The 23043-nt window shown below is 43.9% G+C and overlaps 1 protein-coding gene across 1 annotated transcript; it reads right to left on the bottom strand.

Moving 5' to 3' along the window:
- Positions 1–3975: 3975 nt before the first annotated feature.
- Positions 3976–22727, bottom strand: LOC146207640 (solute carrier organic anion transporter family member 74D-like). The gene is made up of 9 exons (XM_084587130.1): positions 22013–22727; positions 21271–21357; positions 18525–18731; positions 15288–15452; positions 12915–13113; positions 9142–9271; positions 7513–7697; positions 4938–5002; positions 3976–4694 (listed from the first exon to the last, which is right to left on the bottom strand). Exons 1-9 carry the CDS (start codon positions 22725–22727, stop codon positions 4366–4368), a joined length of 2082 nt encoding a protein of 693 aa, XP_084443256.1. The 3' UTR covers positions 3976–4365.
- Positions 22728–23043: the final 316 nt, after the last annotated feature.

The raw sequence follows: 23043 nt of genomic DNA, 5'->3' as shown, positions 1-23043 counted from the left end.
TGTCGGTCCAGCATTGACCAATGTCCTTCGACAGTGCTTTGAGCATTTAGATTTTCCGGCCAGTTTTCGAAGAGGGCGAATAATTTTGATCCCAAAAAGTGATCCTGGATCATCTCGACCCTACTAAACGTAGACTACAAGGCTCTCGCAGCCATCGTGGTTCGGCGCTTGAAGGGTGTGACGGCCTCCCTTATTGGTTGTCATCAGGTGTGCTCTGTTCCTGGCAGGGAAATACGTAGTTTGTCGTATGCCACTCGGGACATTATTGATTACACACAGAGACGCTTAGCTTGTGGCATCCTTGTTTCTTTAGATCAAGAAAAAGCTTTTGACCGGATAGAACATGGCTACATATTCGGCGTTTTGCATCCTTTTCAGTTTCCGCAAAATTTCATAGGTTTAATTAAAAGCAGGTATGATGGCATTCAAAGCACACTGGCGAAGGATAGGTGGGAAAGTGCCCCTTTCCCTGTGACCCGAGGTGTCCGGCAAGGTTGTTCCCTCTCGCCTCTTCTGTTTGCTCTCAGCTTAGAGCCTTATTTGAGAGCAATAATTACAGACCAAAATAGCTGTGGCCTCCCTCTCCCAGGGTGTCAGATGCTGCGTGTCACTGCTTACGCGGATGATATTACGCTGTATCGGCGTGATGAAGCGAGCCTGCTGCGCTGCCTTCATCTTTTTGACCGGTATGGCAAGGTGTCTAGGGCTGCTGTCAATTTTGAAAAAAGTAAATATCTTTTAATTGGCAAGCCAGAAGCGCGGCTTAATGGTGCCCTACCAATTATTCACAGCGACACCATCCGCATACTTGGCATTGATTATGAGGCATGTGGGATAGCAGCTTCGGTGTGGACTTCCGTCTTAAACGAGGTGCGCAGCAAGGTGACTACAGCCAGTTCCTTTGAACTACCCATGTTGGAGAAACGCTACCTTGTCCACACAGTTTTCTTTAGGCGAATATGGTACCTCGCACATGTAACGCATGCACCTCTCAGAATTTTGCGTTCTCTTCAGTCTCTTGTAAGTTCATTTTTCTGGGCAGGTCGCACGGAACTAGTGTGCCGTGCGGCACTCAGCCAGCCACGTTCGAAGGGCGGGTTTGCCTTCCTTTCTTTGTCAGTCTGCTGTCGACTGCTGGCTCTACGCTTCCTTCTTCGTTATCTGCAGGGTGATGAGTGCCCAGCATGGGTGCTTGCCTTCTATTTTTTAGGCACAAATGTGAGGGAGCTTGTCCCTGACATACCACTCAATGGGGGCCTCACGCTTTCCGGATGCCTGTTTTTTTATTCGTGTATGGTGGCATTTTGTCGCCAAGTCCGCCATGTGAGCCCTGACTTAGACGTCTCGGCGAACAGAGTAGTGGAGTCAATGGGAACGCTACTACTTCCGCTGGTGCCTGCGGAACATCGGCGAAGGGCGGATTCCACTTCTTGGTTACTACTCACAGCATCGTTGCTGCCAGTACATTTACGTGACTTTATGTGGCTTTTGGAGTGGGGAGTTTTGCCTACACGAGACCGGCTGCAGCGATGGTGCATTGTGCGGACAGCGCAGTGTCCCAACTGCCCACTTCAAGAATCCAATCGTCACATGACCCAGCAATGCGTCATTGCTTGTGTTTTTTGGAGGGCTGTTCACGCCGGTTTCAGATGTCTAGGTATTAATAGATTTCAGATAAATGGTAGATGTCCTCGCGGTCGCTTTGCACGATTGCTGATTGTAGCTGGCGCTTTCGCGTTATGGCGCTATCGTTGTGAGGCTGTCGCATCGAGCCGGCGCCGACGTGCGCTTTTCCCTATCCTGGCGCGTCAACGAAAGGAGATCGTAAGATTTCTGGCTGAGGAACTTTTCTACCTTCGGGAACGAGAGTTCCTTCGCCAATGGTCTTGCCCTTTTGTTTCCGTGTCGGATAGACGTGTACGGGTGGTTTTTAACCCACCTTGGTACCTGTAATATAATGTAAATGTTTATGTCAACTCACTCCTGTATACATCGCAACACGCATGTGCATCCACACATGTCGAATGAACGTGTACTTAGTGGTTTTGAACACATCTTGGTACCTGTAATATAATGCAAATATACTCACAGCAATGTAATTCAAATATACTCAAAGTACACTCACAGCTGTTCACATTGGAACCCACATGTCCAATACATACTGTACATACATACGATTGCTGTATATGCTTATATTTACTTTATTTGGCAAAGTTTCTACACATCTCTATACCTTCATGTACATTGCCATTCAAAATTGTATATATCATCATCACGAACTGCCCAAATATTATTCTGTATGTAAATACTAATCTGTGATTTATTTGTTCGTTAGGATGTATTTTATGTATACTTTCCTTTGTTGTTAATCCTGTGCAATTTCTGTTTTAATCATTTGTCACCGCTCGTGTGAATGTGTAATGTGAATGTCTTATATCTAATAAAACTTTTTCTAAACAGGTGGCGAATAATTTTTTTTTAGTTTATTATTATGTGTAACCTATAGTGTTTTGTATAGTTCTTTGGTTTTTGAGTGATGTGCGTTTTTGTAACTAGAAGTGAGATATTAGAAGACTTGCTCGCGTCAGGCTTCGACCGACCGAGGGGGTGTGGACGTGGTGTATATGCACTGCGACCCCGCCCCGGTGAGAACAGGCCGGATTGCATGAGCCCCTCGGCTGGGAAAAAGCCTGCTCCCGGAAACAACCCCCCCCCCCCCCCCCCAAACCTTATGGTGCGGGAGGCCTTGCCTGGGGTAGCCGTAGGATGATGATGGTCGCAGGTTCAGGTCTGTAACCTCACAGGAGGATCGCACCCAGTGCATCCTTCCTTCCATCTGACAAGGCAAGAGGTGGTGAATCATGTTTTTTTTTTAGTTTATTATGTATATGGTAACCTATAGAGTTTTGTAGAGTGCTTTGGTTTGTGAGTAATGGGCGTTTTTGTATGTACCCAATAAATTGTCTTTATGTGGTGAAGGGTGGCCGTTCCTGGCCATACGGGGCTGTGACGGTAGGTCAGCGCCGCTTGCTGCGGGGGCTAGCCAGCCACCGATTTTTATCTGTTGTAGGCCGTCATTGCAACCGCCACTGCTTCGGGGGTGGACGACGGCTATTGTTGCGGCGCGCGTCTTTCTCTCCCTCTTCTTTTTTTTTCTTCTCTATTTTCTCTTCTGTCCGCACGAGGCAGCGGAGTTGGTTCAGCTACAGAGCCAGTAGCAGGCCCGTGCATTTTCTTTTCCTTCTTACAGCCAGAACAACAAAAACAACAATAACGGCTTTTGCACATACGGTTATTTACAATGTCTCTTTGGGAGTACTTTGATGCTAGGCTGGTGGGTAGTCGTGACGGCTGTCCGGAAGGAGGTTGTATGCGCCAAAAAAACTGAACCGATGATTAGTTCGATGACGTCAGCGTGGTACGCGTAGCATCATTCTGGTGTTGCTTGCATTACTAATGCAAAAACGAAAGCCGTTTGTCTATTTTATGACGTAAAACAGTCAACATGATTTCCCCGACATTGGGCTCAACTTCTATGTTGGCAGACTTAAAGTTCTTAAATAATGTCGACCCTGAAATCAGAAGTAAAAAAAAAAAGTTAATTACTTAAGTTTAGTTAATTGATTGTTTCATCTCTGGGGTCTATAAATTAAATAATGTCCGCCTTGTTGTACAATTCATCAGAACTGACAGCACCGGCGTATTTCTCGCAGAGTTTAAAATAACGGTTTGTAAACTGACGAGCGTGTGTAAAGGAAAGCCCGGCTCGCTTCGTGGCGTACTCCCTCGACCGGTACCTGCACGCAATACCTAGGCATCTCATTGTTCATGGTCCCGTTTGACACAGATAATTCGCTTTTGCCTGTGAAAGCAAGAACGTCTGCATTCCGTTGGCTTTCACCTCTGCGTGGCCGAGGACGCCGTTTTATCATGCAACATACATGTTTCAAACGGATGAGATTCTCTCTGGAACGAGGACCGCAAAGTTTATTAGTGACAATATGGGTTTCTCATGAACATCAATCACATTTTGTACTGAGGCGTCAACGTGTAGACAAGAACCCTAACGAAGACGCTAAATGCAACGAGCGCAGACACTGTGTAGCGCTAGCTTTGTCATCGTGCGATGGCTATTCCGACGCTGTCGTTTCCACAGGGATCAGTAGGCTTGCCAGCGTTGTTGATCTTGCGAGCTGCGTACGTCGCGCTTTCACTAGTTTTTGATGCACACGAGGAGACCGCGGAATTCAGTTGTACAACGCTGAGGCTGATGAAGTCTCCCAAAATGCGCGCGCACCAGTTTTCTGCAGTGTTCTGGCGCCTGAACTCATGCGGCGCACATACATGAGCAGCAGCCGTTCGCACTCATGGACTCTTGGATGCCGTCTTCACATCGTCGATGCCGTTTATGCCGTTGAGTTCCAACGCTTCATTTTCTGGCTTGGACAAGTCTCCGTAGTCAGCGTGACCGTCCGCTTCTCCGTACATGTCTTTCACGCGCTTGGCGTAGTAGGACATGACGAGTTGACACACCAGTCCGAGACTCATGAAGACGATTGTGACTGCGTGGAAGGCGACGCGCAGCTTGTCGGCGTCGTAGAACGAGCAGTTGCCTCGGTGGCCTCCACGATCTTCCCATACGAGGCAGGTGGCGTCAAAGATGGCCGTGTAGATCAGAGGGTATGGGACGGCTCCTGTGAGAAAGAAGGGCACTGATTTAGAAGTGAATACATTAAGCTAAACACTATAGTTGGAAAAATAAAAGACACATAGATGGATTTATTTTCTTCCAGCTCTTCGCCCTTGTACGCTGTCGGTATGAGCATCAAAATGATGGCCTATACTTCAGGACATGGTATTGGACCACGCATCCAGCCTTTCCTAAACGTGCTGTTCTTTAGAAAGCGCCTAAGTATTAAAGAGAAGATATTGCTCACCGAGGAAGTTCAGACAGCTGGCAAGCATCCCCAGTGCCATTCCTTTGTCAGCCGGGTCAACACACCTGAAAAACAATAAGGGATAAGGTATGGTTAACTCGAAGAGTTGAACCAAGGTTATGTAGTTACGAAAAGCTGCATACGTGAACCGTTAACAGCATTGCACAATAATCAACAATTTATTTTATTTCCGGTACCTAAACACGAATAGTACCGAACGTTTGACAATTCGCAATGACGCGCCGATTGCTGTACGTATGTTTTGGTAACTAATACGCAAGGCAGAAATAAAAATGGTAAAATTGCGGACGCATAAATAGGCCGCGAAATGGCAATAACGGTAATATTTTAATGCTAGAAATCTTAAAGATGGTCTTTGTGAGAATTTGAATGAAATTTGAAAGCTTTGCGCGAAGCTTATAAAAACATATTTATAAAATGTATTCCTGCCAACCGCTCGCAACCGAATACGACGACACCTGCCCGCGCAACATACATGGCAAGGAATTAATTACATTACTCATTACTTTCTTGAAAATCACAGAAACGTAATTAAATTGCATTACTCATTACTATTCCGAAAAAGTAATGAAATTACATTACAATTACTTCGACTGAGTAATTCAATTACTTTTAAAGTACTTTCTAGTTTTCATCCATGCCAAAACTAAGTAAAGCTAGTAAACTAAAACTAAGACGCACTATTCTGCTCAATTTTGTCTCCTTTTGCTGATCCATCACTCTGGCTTCGGTTTGCCGAACGTCACTCCTGCTTTCGCGGCACTCTACTTTGTTGTCTATTGAAGGAGTAGTAGCGCACTTTAGTAAAAGTAATTTCGAAAGGAATTAATTACTTTTGATGCGAAATTACTTTCAAAACGTAATTCATTGCATTACTAAATTACCAAACCAAAAAAATAATTCATTACATTGCTAATTACCCGGAAAAGTAATTAAATTACAGTAATTTAATTACTGTAATTCACTTAATGCCATGTCTGCCGCGCAATCCCTCCACGATGACGTTAGCTCTGCTTTTCGGTGCACCCACTCCCTAAACGCTCCCAGGTGACTCGGGTGGGATGGGGCATGGCGGGTGCCGTCGCGAATTAATTTCTTTATATTTTTCTTGCACTCCAGGGTGCGCCGAGTTGAAGGGAAAGAGGAGGAGCGCAATTTTCGATGGCCGATATATTCGGTATTATTTGTGTTAAACCGACTATAGTGAAAGCGCCCAAACGTTTTTCGCCTTACTTGTTTTAACTCGGCGCTATTGAAAGCGTAACAGAGCGAGAGAGAGTCACAAACCAAAGATCATTTCTCACTAGAAGAAAAGGACGAGCCACGAGCTGTGCACAGCTTGTTCGTGGCTCGTCTTCCTTTCCTTCCCAGAAATTCTATTTGCTTGTGTGAGAAATACATACATACATACATACATACATACATACATACATACATACATACATACATACATACATACATACATACATACATAAATACATACATACATACATACATACATACATACATACATACATACATACATACATACATACATACATACATACATACATACATACATACATACATACATACATACATACATACATACATACATACATACATACATACATACATACATACATACATACATACATACATACATACATACATACATACATGTATCATACATACATACATGCATAAATACATAAAGAACATAACATACAACGGCATAAGAAGTGACTGGTTAGGGCGAAATGAAATCAAAGAGTGCGCTCTCGGTCGTCGTCTTGCATGATTAGCTGGAGGCATGTGAGCTCTGTCGTAGTTTAAGGGTTTGATCCGTGATGTAAGAGAAAGAAAACTGTTTCTGGATGTACAAATATTATCGCAGTATACCGGCAGTCCATGCTACTTATGTCACAATGCAAATTCCATCGGATGAAGGACATGACGGCGTACTTATCGAAGCCTACACTGGCGACGCTGCCATCGGTTTGTACGCCGCTTATAGAGCGCAGTGAAGCCATGATGCAGCGATGGCATCGAGACATCGACGTTTACAACTCTCAATACCAGGGTTGCTGTGGGTTCGCGTGATGCGAAAGGCTAAGACAAAACCTTAACAATTGCAGCATAGCAGAAACACTGTATGTTATATTGCACTAGATTCTTCGACAGAAATGGAAACGAAAGTTATTTAGAATTAATACAATCACTTTTATGATCGGCGTGACATATTGCGCATCACTTTACATATGACGGATTGACGACGTGCTAATAGACTTCAACGAGTAGCCATTCATACACAATAAGGAAGTATGTATCTTCATGACCACACTTGACAATTTATTATTAAAATTATCTAAAACAGTCATTGATCAGCCAGCTATAAATCTGCTACCATCGATATACCTATCGCCAGTAGCCTTGTTAGTTGAACTGAGCTCAGTCGGGCAGCTAGTTTATGTGTACTCACTGAGATAACATGACGCCAATCATTACAATATCTAGGTTCGAAGGAACGTCCTTCTTGCCATGAACAGCATGTTTTACGCTCGATAACACTTACCTCAGCGTGATGAGTGTCGACCCTACCCTAGAAAGCTGTGATATTAGCTTTCCTAGGCTGACGATCAATACCAAGATGAACAAGTTCTGACACGGGAAGTCACAGAAGCCGTTGGTGATTTTCGGTAGCAGCGCATCTAGTCCACCTGTCGAGTTTCCAAGAAGACACGAGCAGGCCATGGTACCCTGCGAGAACGATAAATGGTAATGCAAGATGCAATGGATCTGACGATCGAAGTAGATATCGCAGACAAAGAAGTAGAAGTAGACACAAGTCCTTGCGAGTGGTTGACCATCATTGATCATCAAGTCTTGTACACTCCACTTGACAAAGCTGAAAAAGGGCGCCTGGAAAAAGATTCCATATCATTAATTCCCCTTGGGTATTGTTTATTATTATTCGCCGCCAATTAATGGCATCGTAGCGTAGTATCCTCTCCCCTAATTAATTAATATTTTCAGTTACATAATAACAAGAATCACCTATACGGAAGTTTTTGTAATTGTGCTAACTTTATCGACATTAACAGGCCGCAAACTGAAGAATTGAAAAAAGGTAAGATATGCTCTCAGGGGCAAGATTGCAGCTAATTCTGAAGTCAGCAACTTAGATTGGCTCAAGGCAACGCTGTGCCATGCTTCCAGCCTTGAAAGGACAATGAGTAAGTCTGCGCTCCTCTCACTCCTCTATGTGCAGCAAGTCCCATTACGCCAGGAGTTCGGTTAAATCCCTACTTTTGAAAATTTTTTATGAGACCCGCAGTGGCCGCGTCACAGCTAACATGACAAATCTATAACCACATTTGCGAGTCGAGTATAAACACATTAGGCGTACGTTCAAGCCTTGCCTCAAGGGTAAACGCGATAATTCCTTTCAAATTCAGGTAATTCCTTTTATATTTTTGTTTAAGTATACTTTTGCGGAAAGCAAGGTGCGATGACAGTCTAACTTTTCGGTAAACATCTACATGGAATTTGTTAGTTGGTTTATAGGGAAGTAAAGGCGCAGTATCCATCATAGTTCTTGATGGACACATAAACCACGCCGTAAGGGAAGAGACACCGCCTCAACTACAGGCTTTCAAGTTTGCTACTGAGTTCCGATTCCGACAAAACCCGAGCCGAAACTTAGTACGGCGTTGTCTTTTCGACGGACCAAGTTCTTCATGCTTGCGGCTAATAACTGTTCTCCGCGGAACAGAGTATAGTATGGGCAAATAACAGAAACTAATTATAACGTTACTTGCCCGCACCGTCTTTCGACACAACGGGCATATTTCAATTATGATATCAAATCAAGGTCCAAGAGGACACAGTTAGATTTTGCACAGCAAAAGGTGAAGTTTCACGATAGGGACAAGAACAAGGGGGAACTGAAATTCTTGACAAAGAGGGAGGAGGTGTTCGGAATCCGCGTCTACTTTGAATACTCCCTCTTCGCTAGGCTGCCAGGAGCCGTCTCATCTATAGCTCATTGATTCTCGTTAGCCGGATTTTGACGATGGGACATACAACATTCAGCCCAGACAGAACGAATATTTCAGTGCAGCTTGCTTTAACCTTTCTACAAATTGTTCACGGAAAATTCCCATAACCAGCGATGGGTTTTTGCAAATGCAAAACAACGTACGTTTCCTCGGTCGATGCAACCGGCAGCACAGGGAGAGAAATACGTGGCACTGTTGGTGACGTGGCAGACTGGCTGGAAGCGAGTGGTTGGACAAGCACAGTGCTCGTTACAGGAGTTTTCCAGCGAGAACCTGCGCAAAAAGTGTTGCTGTAGCTGAAGTTTTTGTTGCAGATGGGTCCATCTAATTTTGTAGAATAAAACCTGTGTGGCGGTTAGCATCACACTGGGGTGGATTATCCTTTAATTCTCATCCTTTCGAAAATCAGTCAACATTTTCGCGACTCACGAAATAAATGCATGCGAATGAGATATGAACCTTGCACTGCGTATACATTGTGGTAGCAGGAACGGAATTAACTGGGCTGTATAAGCATTTTTCATCGGCTTATATTACGGCAGGTGCACATCGCATAGACTTACGAGCACTCCTGCACTATAGCAGAACCCTGCCATTGTGCTGTGGTTGCAATTCCTTTCAATCATTGGTCGCTTGCACAATTTACTTAATTCAATACAGATTGATCAATGTTAAGCTTTATGAATTTCTTGAACCTAGGCGTGGATATATAAGTGAAACCCACCTCTGCATTTAAATTATGTAGCCAGGGAGCACAAGGTGAGATCTTTATTGCCCCCATAACGCACATTATCAACTAAGCCATACAATATAAATTTCTTAGCTACTGCGGTTAGCATGAATGCTTACACTTGAACCACCGAGGTCGTCGCGCGAGTTATACTACTACATTTCTTAGAATGTTTCTTGAGTAAGTGTATTCTGATGCGATCGACCCTAAGATCCAACTGTTTTATTGCGAAAACAATACTCCGACAGCCAAAGCGAGACCTCGGGTTGTCGCAGCTACGCCGTGAAGAGGCGTAGCTACGGTCTCCTCCTCATAAAAAAATCAGCCTGCCATGAGATTTGAATTCACGTTACCCCTATGCCACGGGCAGGAGCTGCCAACTCGGGTCGCTCGTTTTATATGGGAGGGTGATATCAGATTCAGCCTGCCAGAATCATTTGCATTCTCGTTACCACTACGACACGCAGGCACGTCCATGCGGCTTGGTTGAAGCGTGACTTTATATGTGGGCTGGTAGCTTACGCTCTCGCGTCATACCCTTAAAGGATGAGCTTAAGTGTCCCAATAATGTAGCACCTTTCACTGACATAGCGTGATAGGGGAATAATGTAGCAGGCAAAAGAAGATTCCGCCGTTGCTTTCGCAATTCAACTAGGGTTAAGCAGAGCTAAACCACAACTAATTTTTTTACTTAATTACGCTTGCAAGGCCATAGAATTCGTCGCTATGCTCCTTCCTAAAGTGACGCAGTTGATTCGTCAGACGTTTCCTCCATTTTTATTAGCGAAAGTGGTAGGCGAACAGTTTTGAGATACACCGGGCGCTCTACGTCGTTGGGAGACGAAATGCCGTATGACGCCGGGACAAATTTTACGCTGATTGTCAACGCCGTGATGCGCTATTGCGCAGATAAAGCTGAAAATTTGGGAGCGAATGTCTCGGAATGCACGCGCATTAGAAGAATTCTGCTAAATAAAATTGTTTAGGAATATGACTGCCTCTAAATTTATAATATAAAAATGCCCGCTATCGGGATTCATCATTCAATTTTAGTTAATTATGCGTCGGACAGGAATAACTATCACCTCACAATGTGTCTTCCTGATTGAACAAAATATCAGCAAAGGTGAATTTCACTTACCTATCACCGCCTTATTCTAAGATAACAGCAAAACTAAGTTCGTTCAACCAGTATGTTCTGCCCTATCTTCGCGTGATCTACGCCCTGATGCCGTGAATGTGATATAATTGTTTTTTAAACATTCAGAATGTGATTATTCAGGCTTGAAGGCATGGTTCAAACACCTTTTCCAGCATTTCGAACCTTTGTCGGCGAAAGGGAAATCTTCAAACAAAAACTAAATTATGAAATATAGCTTTTTTTCGCTGAAATATGCTCTTATGCGTATAGATTACACTGTTTGAAGTGTAATGACGGATTAAAAAAAAAAAAAAAGGAAACATTTCAAAGCTTATGGAAATTTGCGTGATCGAGCATTCATTTTTTTTTTTTTTTTCAGTGCCATCGTAAAAACGTTCTTGCACTGAGTCCTTTCCTTTCAGGAGCTCCTCACGAAAAGGAACCAAATTAGTCTAGGCATACCATGTAGACTGCAGCACATGTTTAGCTACGAACGTGCTTTTTACAGCAAACTTTACTGAATGAGTACCACACCTGCGACGTCTCTGCATGCATTTTTCATCGCCAAGCCTTGGGATGACATGCGTGCTAAGTTACGCAGATGTACACCGGTACCAAGACTAATAGTTGTGAACGGTTCATAATGTTCAATTATCTTTTTTTTTTCAGCCTAATATATTCAAAAGCAGGTAAAATTTGCTGCTGTAAGCTGAGAGCAGAGACTGAATATAATTTCGCGCAATAAGTGTCCTACATGATCACAATGTTGAGACTGAAAAATTCTTTAATTCCCGTGCGCCGGAAACCAAATAAAAACAATAATAAATTGTCACTACCGCAGGACTTCAAATTTAAAATTTATTTATCTGCGGGGAGAAATGTACACCATACAGCGATACATGCCTTATTTAGTTTTGTTGTGTGTAGTTTCCTTCCTTTCTGTAGTTAGAAGCAGTTGAAATGAGGGCATAATGTGTCCCTTTCTTCTGTATTTTCCTTTGTTTCTGACTTCTTGTAAGCCATCTACTGCAATATTTCTATCCCCCCCCCCCCTACCCCCTATTCCAGTGAACTTGTTGTTTGGAAGTCCGCCATATGTATATATCGCCTACTGCCAACGTACAGTCTTATCCTCCCTGCTTTTTGTGCTCTTCTGGTCAACGAACAGCAAGGCTCATGACAACATCAAATAACAACGCTCACTTAAACTAAGGAGCTTTGCCCAAGCGTTTACACGGACACGATTACAGAGGAGGCGTGAGGTGGCACAGCTAGCATCCATCTGATTCCCTGACCACTGCGTTCGTTACAAGCTATGAACGTCGCGCTTTTGAGCACCTATAATGGAAACTTAATTTGTAAACACCGCCTTTGAGAAGGGAGTGGATTACGCGACCCTTAAGACCTCACCGTGTAAATCTATGGCGGCCTGTTATTTTATGATATGTGCTAATTACCCTCTCATGTGAGCACCACTCGCTCCTTGCTACGATATGAGTTTCAGACCTCTAACGCAAAAAAAAAAAATAAAAAAAAATAGTCATAAGTTTTTGCTTCCGATCCCATTTATCTTGCACTGGCCCTCTCGTTTTGGAGCAATTTTGCAAAGCGAGAAATACCTAATGCACTAAATACGTACTACAGAAATATAGGAGCGCATTTTTTTATGCGCTGAAACCTTAACACATTTTACGGGCTTCAGTTTTCAGGAACTCAAAAGAATGAAAGTAGTGTGAAATTAGAACCCCCCCTCCCCCCCCCCCCTCTCTCTCTCTCTCTCTCTCTCTCTCTCTCTCTCTCTCTCTCTCTCTTTATTGTTTGGAAGACTCTTGTGACGGCGTTATACGAAAAATGAGTGTCATATTTCGACAAGCACAGAAAATAATAATTGTATAATTAATTGTTTCTTTCTCGTGGTGCGTTTCGAAAAAAATAAATTTATTTTTGACATCATCACTTTCAAGAGGCCTTACAATTGATTTTAAGCTGCTTCAATTGATATAAAAAAACTGAATCACGGTCCACCTAAAACCCCATCGCAGTACCTGCCATCGCTGCCCACATTTGTGCCGGCCAGCTGCCAACCAGAACAGCCAAGGAAGATTCCCGCGAAGAGTCCCAAAATGTTGATGAAATCGGCGAAGGCTCCCAGCAGGCCGATGGTGCGGGCCCGAGGCTTCCACAAGCGAATGATCATTCCGCCGAGGAAGAGGCCGACCATCATAGCCAGCACCTTGGTGGGGCCTGCGTGCATTACGTTTCCATCCTCTGTAACTCTATCAATGCTTCGGACGACACGATGATAACGGTGGACTTTACCACTCCGAACGAAGGTTCTGTGACAGATAGTCGCGTAAAAAGAAAAAAAAAGAAATTGCATCTAGGCAATGAACCGTTTGAGTGATTGGGCGTGCCGCCAGAACTGGCGATTGGGTTACTTTGCGCGGCTGCAGTTGTCTGAGGGTCATTTGATTTTACCAAGAAAAGCCTACAGTCTTTACGGCCGTATCGGATACGAAGCCATTTTTTTTTTTAATTTCGCTTCACGTTATGGGCAACGTAACGGAGACATCACCCGAAAATCACAGAAGTCCCAGGGTAGCGAATGCCCACGCCCATGACAGCCCAGACAACTCAGCGCAGGTACCGGTCATCATCATTGGCTGCATGTCATAGCCAGTAATGAGGTCCGTTCGTCCATGAGCCAAGGGTGTGGTCGTTTGAAAACCGCGACCACGTCACCGTAGAACCGTGACCGTATAGCTTTTGCAGTAAGTCTTGCCGCACGGCGGACTTTAATTATACACACATAAACATATATAAATATACATGTACATATATAAACAAAGCTGCACAAATCGTATACTTGCCACGGGCTTTACGAAGCTATGCTTCCAGGGCGGCAGTTTACGTTTACGTGGCTTCTGATTGACTCAGCACCCGCCTTTTGGCACCAAGCTTCACACTGCCACAGTAATTAGGCACGACTTTGGAACATCGGCATAAATAGCTTCCCTATCAGAGGTTTCTTTATTGCTCTGCTTGTATCGTTTGTGAAAGAAGAAAATAAACTGTCGGTCGATGAGTTCGCGTCGCTTTTAAGCCTGGTTGAAACTGCCGATTTAACATAAGCGTGCTTTAAGCTCATTAATTGACGTGCTAGCGTCATTTAGACGCGATGAATTGAAACAAAGCCTCGTCTTAAATTGCTGACACAGAAAAAAAAAAGGCTGAAGCTAGAGAGATTCTCTTAATTTCATACGGCAGGTAATCCCTATTCCAGATTTGTTTTCTGCTGCAACAGTTATCAGTGCCTTACAGAAATTTGCGCTTAGTTTGCCTTGTTTCTAATAAGCGATAAATACCTTGATATCTGCGAGAAGTGATAAGTTGCCAAGAAAGGGGAACACGAGCAAACCTTTTCGTAAGATCCGCTTGAAATTGGTAATCTTTATTAATTTCTTTCCTTTTAATTGTTACGAGTTGGTATTTAGCGACTCTAAAGTGCCAAAAACACAGTCGACGATCAGTAGCCTTCATGAGCGCAGCGAGCAGTATAGTGCATGACTTGACTGGATTGATTCTGAGTGTAGTCGCTTCCAGTCATTGGTAATGGCTTTAGTTAACTTTTCATAAACATTCATTTCGGTATCAGAAATTGTAAAGCTGTTCCTGACGCCATTGCGCAGTATTTCGGGCTAAGCATTTTCACTAACTGTTGTTCAAGATGCCAGGCAAGAAGAGGTACCAAGAATTCGTCGGTCCGAAAGAACTACAGTATCATAACTTCGATATACGCGCTGAACAAAGCATCCCTTGGGGCGTATAGTCGAAGTTCGAAGCGGATAAAATTTACGACACTGTTTGCTTGAGAAGCGTCGTTGTGCTTTCAGACATGAAAGGAGGTTATAATCGATGACCGTTGGCTCCCGCTCGAAAAGATGGCCAGCTATTATAAAGACTGATGATCCACCTCGACAATTGTGGGGAAAATAAGGCACCACTACTTTTATCCAGCGGGGATACAAAGTGATGTTGATCTTGTAGGCCTTTCATTATGACTTAATATTTTTCGTAATTAAGAATTATTCACATGGTTCCCGAAATTTTCATGGCAAATTGTTTTCAAGAATAATTAGGGCAACTTGCTTGCGCCCCCCTCCCCTCCTTTTTTTTTTTTTTGTGGTTACGCTGCATATTTCCTCTCACCATAGCAGGCTTGTCCAGAAAGGCTGCTCACCCTATAATGTGCACTGAAACTAGCTCAGCATTTGCTCGACAAAGGTTTTATAAGTTTTTTACGAGAAATGTGCGCTTAAGTTACTTGAATAATTATCGAGTGGAGTACAACTGTCATTATTTTAACAAAGTTTAGCTCGCCATGGACACGTGTGCCTTATGTGTGCTATTACACATACCTGTAAAAAGGCTGGCCTTCGACGCAGAAACTCGGTACTGGTTTTCAACGTACTTCGGGAACATACTGACGTAGCCGCCAATGGCATTGATGATGAAAATAAGTGTGGCCATTTTCCACATGAGGACAGGGTTCTTGGAGAGCCGTTTCACAGAAGTCTTGAAATCTGCGTGGTAAGCACACATTTACACACTGTTAAAATAAGTATATCAAGCGATAATGCTTTATCTTTCATGACTGCGCAGGGATCGCCATCCATCCTCTCTAACAGAGGTGAAAAGCGTGGAGTTCTCCCAATCGTATACGTTACCGCTGCTCGTGTCAGTAGTTGTGTCTACCGCATCAACAGAGTCAGCATCTATAGGACGCTCGTCTAGTGTCATACTTTTGCCGCTTTGGCGAAAAAACATCAAACCCATGTCCCAGAATAAAAAAATCCCTGGCAGACTGCTTGAGGTCCTGACTCAGACTACAAGGTGAGCACCTCGCTTTAGAACATAAAGAATGACTTGTAATCAACTCGATCTCTCTTAAAGGATCGTGTCATTACTTCAGCGTAACCGCACAAGTTTTCTCTTTCAAATACAGGTGATGAGCTGCTGCGGACCCTTGTTGGCGCAAGCAGTACACGAAGAAACATGATGTACACACACACACACACACACACACACACACACACACACACACACACACACACACACACACACACACACACACACACACACACACACACACACACACACACACACACACACACACACACACACACACACACACACACACACACACACACACACACACACACACACACACACACACACACACACACACACACACACACACACACACACACACACACACACACACACACACACACACACACACACACACACACACACACACACACACACACACACACACACACACACACACACACACACACGCGCGCGCGCGCGCGCATATATAGGGGGAAATCGCAGTTCCCTCACTGAAAGAAGTCTCGAAGTCACAACGATGTGCAAGAAAAGTTATATGTAAGGCGTTAAAATATTTGTGGAGCATGAGGGGCGTGCGAATGTACTAAACTTTTTGCCGCTATGTGGTCAAGACAGCTACTGCCATTTTGTATGCAAAACGTCCGAAAGCCTTACACATATGGGATAAATGCAGATAGACAGTATTTAAACCTACTTTTACGGAATCCGATTTTTTCAGTATGAGGGCTTTTGACTTCTCTAGTTTACAAACGTCACCTTCGCTGCTACTGAAGTCTGTAACCCTCGAAAATATACACCGAAGTAAGGAGAACAGTTGTAGGTCGCGGTTGGAAAATTCTAAAGCATGCATCTCCATCAAACAACAAGAGTCTGCACTCCGTGGCCAGAAAATCTCTTTGCATGGTTTTTCCAACATGCGCGATCCGAAAATCGTAGCTTGTGGACCGAGTCGAGCAGGAGCTCTCAAGAGTTCGGAGTATCGTGTCAGTGCCCTCCGTTCTCGGAGCACACGTGCGAAAGCTATCGACATTTGAGTTGCCGCAAAGCCTATCCGAAAAAAAAAAAAAAGAAAAGAAAACGAATGCAATCAGAAGTGCCAAACAGCCGAGACCGGACTCCAGCTCAGAGTGTTTCTGCAAATATTTGTTCCCCGGAAAAGAACATCGCCGTGAAGTTGCGTTTCGCTGCACGTTGAGGGAAGCTGGCTAAAGAAGTATATGACGAAGGCTTTTCTGGAGCCTCTGAACGGACAGCCGAGTTCTGCCAGTGCAGAAGCACGGCAGGCGTCTATATCCGCTAGGACATAGGATATGTAAGATGTCATGTCATTGCGACACTGCGCGGATCGTTTCTCTCAGTTGTCGGACGAGGAGAAGGCGAGAAATTAGATCTCTTGGTGTTTTTTTTTTTTTTGCAACTTTTGCGCCATCCTAAATAATTACAGGTATCTTTCCGGGAGTCGTAATGCGCGCCAGTAAGTAATGAAGTCGAACAGGCTCGTCATGCCGCTTTTTTTTTAACGTCAGCAACCCTTTCAATGAACTCAGTATACCAAGCTTCAATTGGCCGTAGAGAGTATAAAGTGTGCAGCGTTACCAAGTGGAACACGGAATTGCGGGTCACTTAATCTGAACTTCATATGGAAATGGCGTCACCGACATTTATTCCTTGATCCGCCGTGGTGGCTTAGCGGCCACTGCGGTCGACAGCCGGTCCCAAAGACGCCTGATACGCGCACGCACAACACGATGCCATACCATACCATACCGTACCGTGCCTTGCTCATGCTGTGTACAGACTTTCCGAAAGTGTGCTAATGTGAGGTGACAGACTATGGGGAGAGTGTACCACGGTGGTAGAGCTCATATGCCTGGAGACAATACTTAGCATTTAATTCATTAATCCCAACTCTTGGCATTTTGCTTCAAACCGTATGGGCAGTGGCTTAATCGCCACGGGCTTGTAGCTGAAGAGTACTCGGGATGGGCATTTTTTCACGAGAGAACAGAGATATTTAGGGTGCGAACGGGTATTGAGGACGAATGTACAAGCTAGTGCAGTTCTTTTTATCTTCTAAGGCAAATTCATTGGTCTCTACATACAAGGTGGCTATTGCGGTGTGTTGATACCATACCATACCATACCGTACCACAAAGATTGCGAAGTTGTAGCGTATCACAAAGGTGCTATCGCAAGAGAGATCGTTGAAGTTTCAGAGATTGCGAAGATATAGATCCGACATGTGTTAGCACGCTGTACATCACATTATTAAAAAAAGAACATGAGTGTTTCGTGTCATCCTAGAATTCATTTTCTTTTGAATAGTCAGTGTCTGTCATGTTTTTTCCGTGTTTTTTTTTTCTTGTTTATCAGTGGTGGCCGCTTCTACTTAGACAGAGGTGCTCTGAATAAGACAATCAGTTGTTAGCGCTGTGTCTTGTCCCTTCTTCCCTCGTGTTTGTGCTGGTCCTATAATGCCATACCAACTAGCCCACCAGTCTGTGCTATTCCGGAGTGGAGTGTCTCTAGTCATCTGTATTAATTATTTATTTTAGGCATACTTGTTGCTATGACATTTTGCTCGTTAGCAATATGTTCTCGGCACCTCTCTGCATTATTCCGTTTTTTGTGAGTTTTAAATCGACACGTTTTCTGGCACGAACTGTATAAATTTGTTTGACTTTTTCGGCAAACACAAAAGCTTGTATAAGACTGACTGTGATACTGACAAGACTTCTCACCTTTTGCGTCTCTGGCGATCTTTTCACGAAGAGACTTTGGCTCCGACTTTTCAATTTCAGGCCGAGTATAGACTGAGCTCCTGCGGATGTGCTTGGGGAATAGCGACATGGGCAAAGACACCAGCGCCATGGCGCCGCCCCAAATGACGAAGCCCAGCCACCAGGCTCCGATCCAATTCGGATGGGTCTGCTTGATGCCCGGGTTCTCTGTTGTGAGCACGACATGCAAGAAGAAAAGGATTACAGAGAAGAACAAAGAGTGGTGAGGCGATAGTGCTTTGGTTTGGGTGTGTACGTTAGCCAGATGGATACAAAAGACTTTAGCACACCGAAAAGAAACGCTTATCGCTACCCGCCCTCATTTCGAAACGCGAATTGTTACCCGAGCGTTTTAACAGAGATATTCAGTTAAACGAGGCGGAAAGGTTGACGTAGCGGTAAGGGCGTTCCCGTAACAGCGCTAAAAAATAGGACGAGGAAGAGTAATAGGGACGCCATGATCATTGATTGTGTTTCTGTTTCAAAAATCAACTTTCCCTTTATAATTTTTTTTTCTTATTCTCTACTGTATTTATTTTCCTCTTATCAGCGAAGGAAATATTTCGAATTAGGACTAGCTATCGAAGCCGCGTTAATGCTAAACCATATCAAACTATAGCAGCGCCGCGTAGACGTAGCGTGAGCCGGTTAGCGTCAGTTTCGCCAACGTACTTGCGCGTGAGCGACGCGTGAACTTATTCGCCTCAGTCGGGTGGGCTTCGCTCGCAACTGCCATTCACGAGTGCAGGTAACAGCCAATCAATGAACTTGTCCTTTAATGCAGCAACTTTGCGAGCTGGCGAGCGCTCATCGTTGTCTGAAACAACAAGCACTCCGCAGCATTTTATTGAAGCACACATTCTCAAAAAAGCACTCGCTTAGGAAGCGTAGGTTTCAGGATAACATACAAGCGTCTTCTAAAAAGATGCTTGTGAAGGGAGGCGTGTGGGGCTAGTTAGTGCATGAGGTCATTTTAGTCATTTTAACAGTGCTGGGATCAGCCTGCCCAGAGAGATCCATGGTAGGGCAAAGGGATGAAGATCGAACACTTGAAGAACACAAATAAAATTAAGCTCGTTCTTGTCCATATGTTTTTCTCACCATTGATTTCGGCGATGTTTTATGCACGCTTAAAGCTCAGGCTTTTTGGAAGGCACTATTTCCAAAGTTCGCTTTTGTTTTTGTTTTTTCATGACAAGTATCATCTCTATATTTCTTGTGAATTTTATCACCTCTTTGCAATGTTTTACGACCTCACTTTTGTATTTTGTGTTGTTTATTTCGTAAATCACTTCCGGTGTTACGTAAACCTCTGTTTCAGAAAATAATGTCTACATAGCTTGTACAGCTTGAACAACTATATCCGACCGGAAGTCCTCAAGTTTTTCTATATTTTAATTTGCCTTTCCTGCAATTAATTGACCTATCACACTTTTTCTGAGGGTCAAAATTCGCGACGCTGCTATTTCCTCTACTATCATCAGTAACTACCGACCGCTCACCGTCAAGGCAACAGTTTGTTGCTTCTTTTATTTATTATTTTATTTTTTTTTTTTTTTGCATTGGCTCACAGCATCCAGAAACGGTGCGTAAAAAGGTGAGCTTAAACTAATGCTGCGTATAGCTGTGAGTCAAATGTAGAAACAACCGAGAAATCATGGTAGGCAGTGTTGTCTTTCGGGGAGTTCAAGGCGGCTATCGTTAAACAATAAAATGTGCATAGAGAACCCCAATGATATTGCTGTGATGGCCACCACCTGCGCTCTTTTGACAAGGAACCGCTAAAAATGGAGTGCACGTGTTGTCAGCTATAAGCAAAGTGCACAGGAAGAACCTCCCTCATTTCTTTACAATTGTTTCATAAGAGCACGACACCAACTTCGCTTCCAGCTTTGTAATCAAGGCTCCCTCAGTTCAGTACTGGTATAGTATTCACGTTGAGTATAACGGAAACTAATATTTTGTAATACCAGGTCTTTATAATTTAAAAATATGCATCTTTATTTTTCTCTCTCTCTAATCTTCCTTACAACAGTATCGCTTTCAAATCAGCAATATGCTCCGAAAGAAGTTCTGAGAAAAATATGCAAATTGGCTTTCCTTCAACAGAGAAATGTTCAACCGAAACTTATTGCAAGACATACCCATTTTCAAGACTCTTTCAATCGCCTCTACCAAGTGCAGCATCTGGGTGACAGCATACTGCGCAATTAGCCCCCGAATGATTGAACGCGGCGTACACATTAGGCTTCAAGTTTTTATAACAGTCCTACAGCGTCTGAAGGCCTTATTTCTAGGAGAAGATGGAAGAAAATGTTGGTGTGAATTCCGTGCAAAAAATAAAAAAAGAACAACGGAACAGGCGAAGTAGAATACAGATTACAATCGTTCGTCCCAACGTCATTCAAAGTTTTGAAAAGAGGATCAATGTAGTCGAATTACCTCTTCAAATTATTGCACTTCTATTTACCGCCCCGACAACACCCGACATACAATTTCTATTCAACTGGTTGATTTGCTTTGCTTAAATGGCAGTGTCAGCTTTCTTCTTTTTTTTTTTTTTTAACTATTCCCAGGCGTTATATTTTTGCGACTTCCGCAGCTCCCTTCTATAGAGCTCACATAAGCAGGAATGTATCAAAACTTCCAACATACTGAAAAACGAGACTATGAAGACATGGACTGATGATTCAATAGGTTTGCTTACCTAGCGGTGACTCGTAGATGCTTAGGCAAACCGACGCCGACACGTAGCCCAACATGGGACCGACCAGCCGGAGAGACATGATTAAACCTGTGCATAACAAATATGACCCTATTTAATATTTGTTCTGCATCTGAAATTAAATAATTAAAACATTTCTAGGGACGGAGACTGCTTGTTTTCGCTCAAAACAACGTTTATTAACATAACCACACCGCTGCTCTACCGAAATTCCTTAAGAGTTGTCCAGTGACTGGCACCGATACCTTAACTTGCTTTCTAATGTGACGAAGACACATACGCGAGCTTCTAGGACTGATAGTAAGAGCGCATCAAACGTGAGCGAAAGTATATTTAGTTTTGTATGATATTACACTCTAGCTCAATTTCTCTTCACCAGAATATTTTGCATTCTCTACGGTAGAAAAATAAAAAGCGCAGTCTCTCCGTGGAGCCTACAATGCACACAAAAACGCTAAGAAGACATTCTTTACCTAATATTATGAAAACCTATAACTGTAATTGATTGCGCGTATTGGCGCGGCATATCAGCTATAGAAACACAGCAAAACACTAGGAAAAATACGATAACGGCACAGAAAGGGTAGCGGGTTTGCAGTCTTACTGTGTTTTCTGCTTATGCGTTATTATCAGTGCGTAAAATACTAAAAGCACGCTGACCGTTCCTACTTTTGGCCCGACTATCGAGCTCAGTGCGTTATAGAAATAAGGCTTGTGGACTTACTGAAGTACACTGGAGAGTTCTTCTTCTTCACGTTGTCGTCTGTGTACGTTGCCCCAGAAATGTAGAACGCCGTGCCACCGATACCATTGAGGAAGAGAGCCAGGAATAGAAAGAAGACGGCCACGATGGCAGTCGGAGCAGGCGTCTCGTCTTTGACAACGCCTGGACCTTCGCTTTCTTCGGCATGTGTCTGTGTGCAGAACTTGAGTTGACTCGTCGGACTCTGGATTCCGTTCAGAGATACCGCATTTGTCTCCGTTTCAAATGCAGGTTCACCACGGTTAATGAATCCCGGCCCGTAGATGAGGTAAGGCATCACGCTACAGAAGCATCCGAGAACGGAGATCCACACACCAAAGCCGATGATCTTGGGCCGGCTGATCTTCGTGGCATAGTAACCTATCAGCAGGCTGGCGAAGAGCGCGCTAATGTTGTCCGCGATGAGAATGACGCCGAAGGTTTTTCCAGTCAGTCCGAACTTCCTTTCAATCGTGGAAATGCAACCGTTAAGGTAGGCCTTCAGCGCTCCTTGAAAGATGCCGAAGAGTGTGTAGAACAGAAGAAAGTAGTAAGCCTTGGTGAACCGCTGGAGCCAAGCCGGCCTGTATCCTAAGAAGCCACACATGAAATCCGGATCAGTCTCTTCCTTTTCATTAGTGTCATATCCAGGATCCTTTGTCGGAACCACTTCGAACTTGGGCTTCTTGGAAGACATGGTCTTCTAGCTAGCTTGGTCGCCACAAACTGAACACGGTGACCGCTAGTCGAAGACTGCAGAGTGCTGGTCGCAGACTCGGAGCACAAGGCTGAAGAGGCCGTTACGAATGCTCCCAGGCGCAGCCTGGTGGGCGATATTGGCAGCGTCGCGCCGATGAATACGCTGCAAATCTTTGACGGGGTGGCTTTGAAGGGTCCGGTAAATCTTCCGGCGCTGTGTTTTCCGATAGCGACAAAGTAAAGCTTCTCGCTGATAAGATCTAAATACATGTTTCGGCGATAAGCAACTGACTCCTCTTGGTGGAAAGGAGATA

This window comes from Amblyomma maculatum, chromosome 1 (genome assembly GCF_055883805.1).
Source record: "Amblyomma maculatum isolate TAMU_Amacu chromosome 1, ASM5588380v1, whole genome shotgun sequence".
Taxonomy (NCBI): domain Eukaryota; kingdom Metazoa; phylum Arthropoda; class Arachnida; order Ixodida; family Ixodidae; genus Amblyomma; species Amblyomma maculatum.
The sequence above is the reverse complement of the archived record's forward strand: the minus strand, read 5'-3'. Positions and strand labels throughout refer to the sequence as shown.

What these genes read in the sequence shown, in the direction of transcription:
- LOC146207640 (XM_084587130.1), bottom strand. Translation starts at nt 22,727, where the DNA reads ATGTCTTCCAAGAAGCCCAAGTTCGAAGTGGTTCCGACAAAGGATCCT. An exon ending in GAAGGCCAGCCTTTTTACAG is followed by an intron (nt 13,114 to 15,287) that starts GTATGTGTAATA and finishes TAATGCACGCAG; the next exon opens with GCCCCACCAAGGTGCTGGCT. An exon ending in TCGACACTCATCACGCTGAG is followed by an intron (nt 5,003 to 7,512) that starts GTAAGTGTTATC and finishes ATTGTTTTTCAG; the next exon opens with GTGTGTTGACCCGGCTGACA.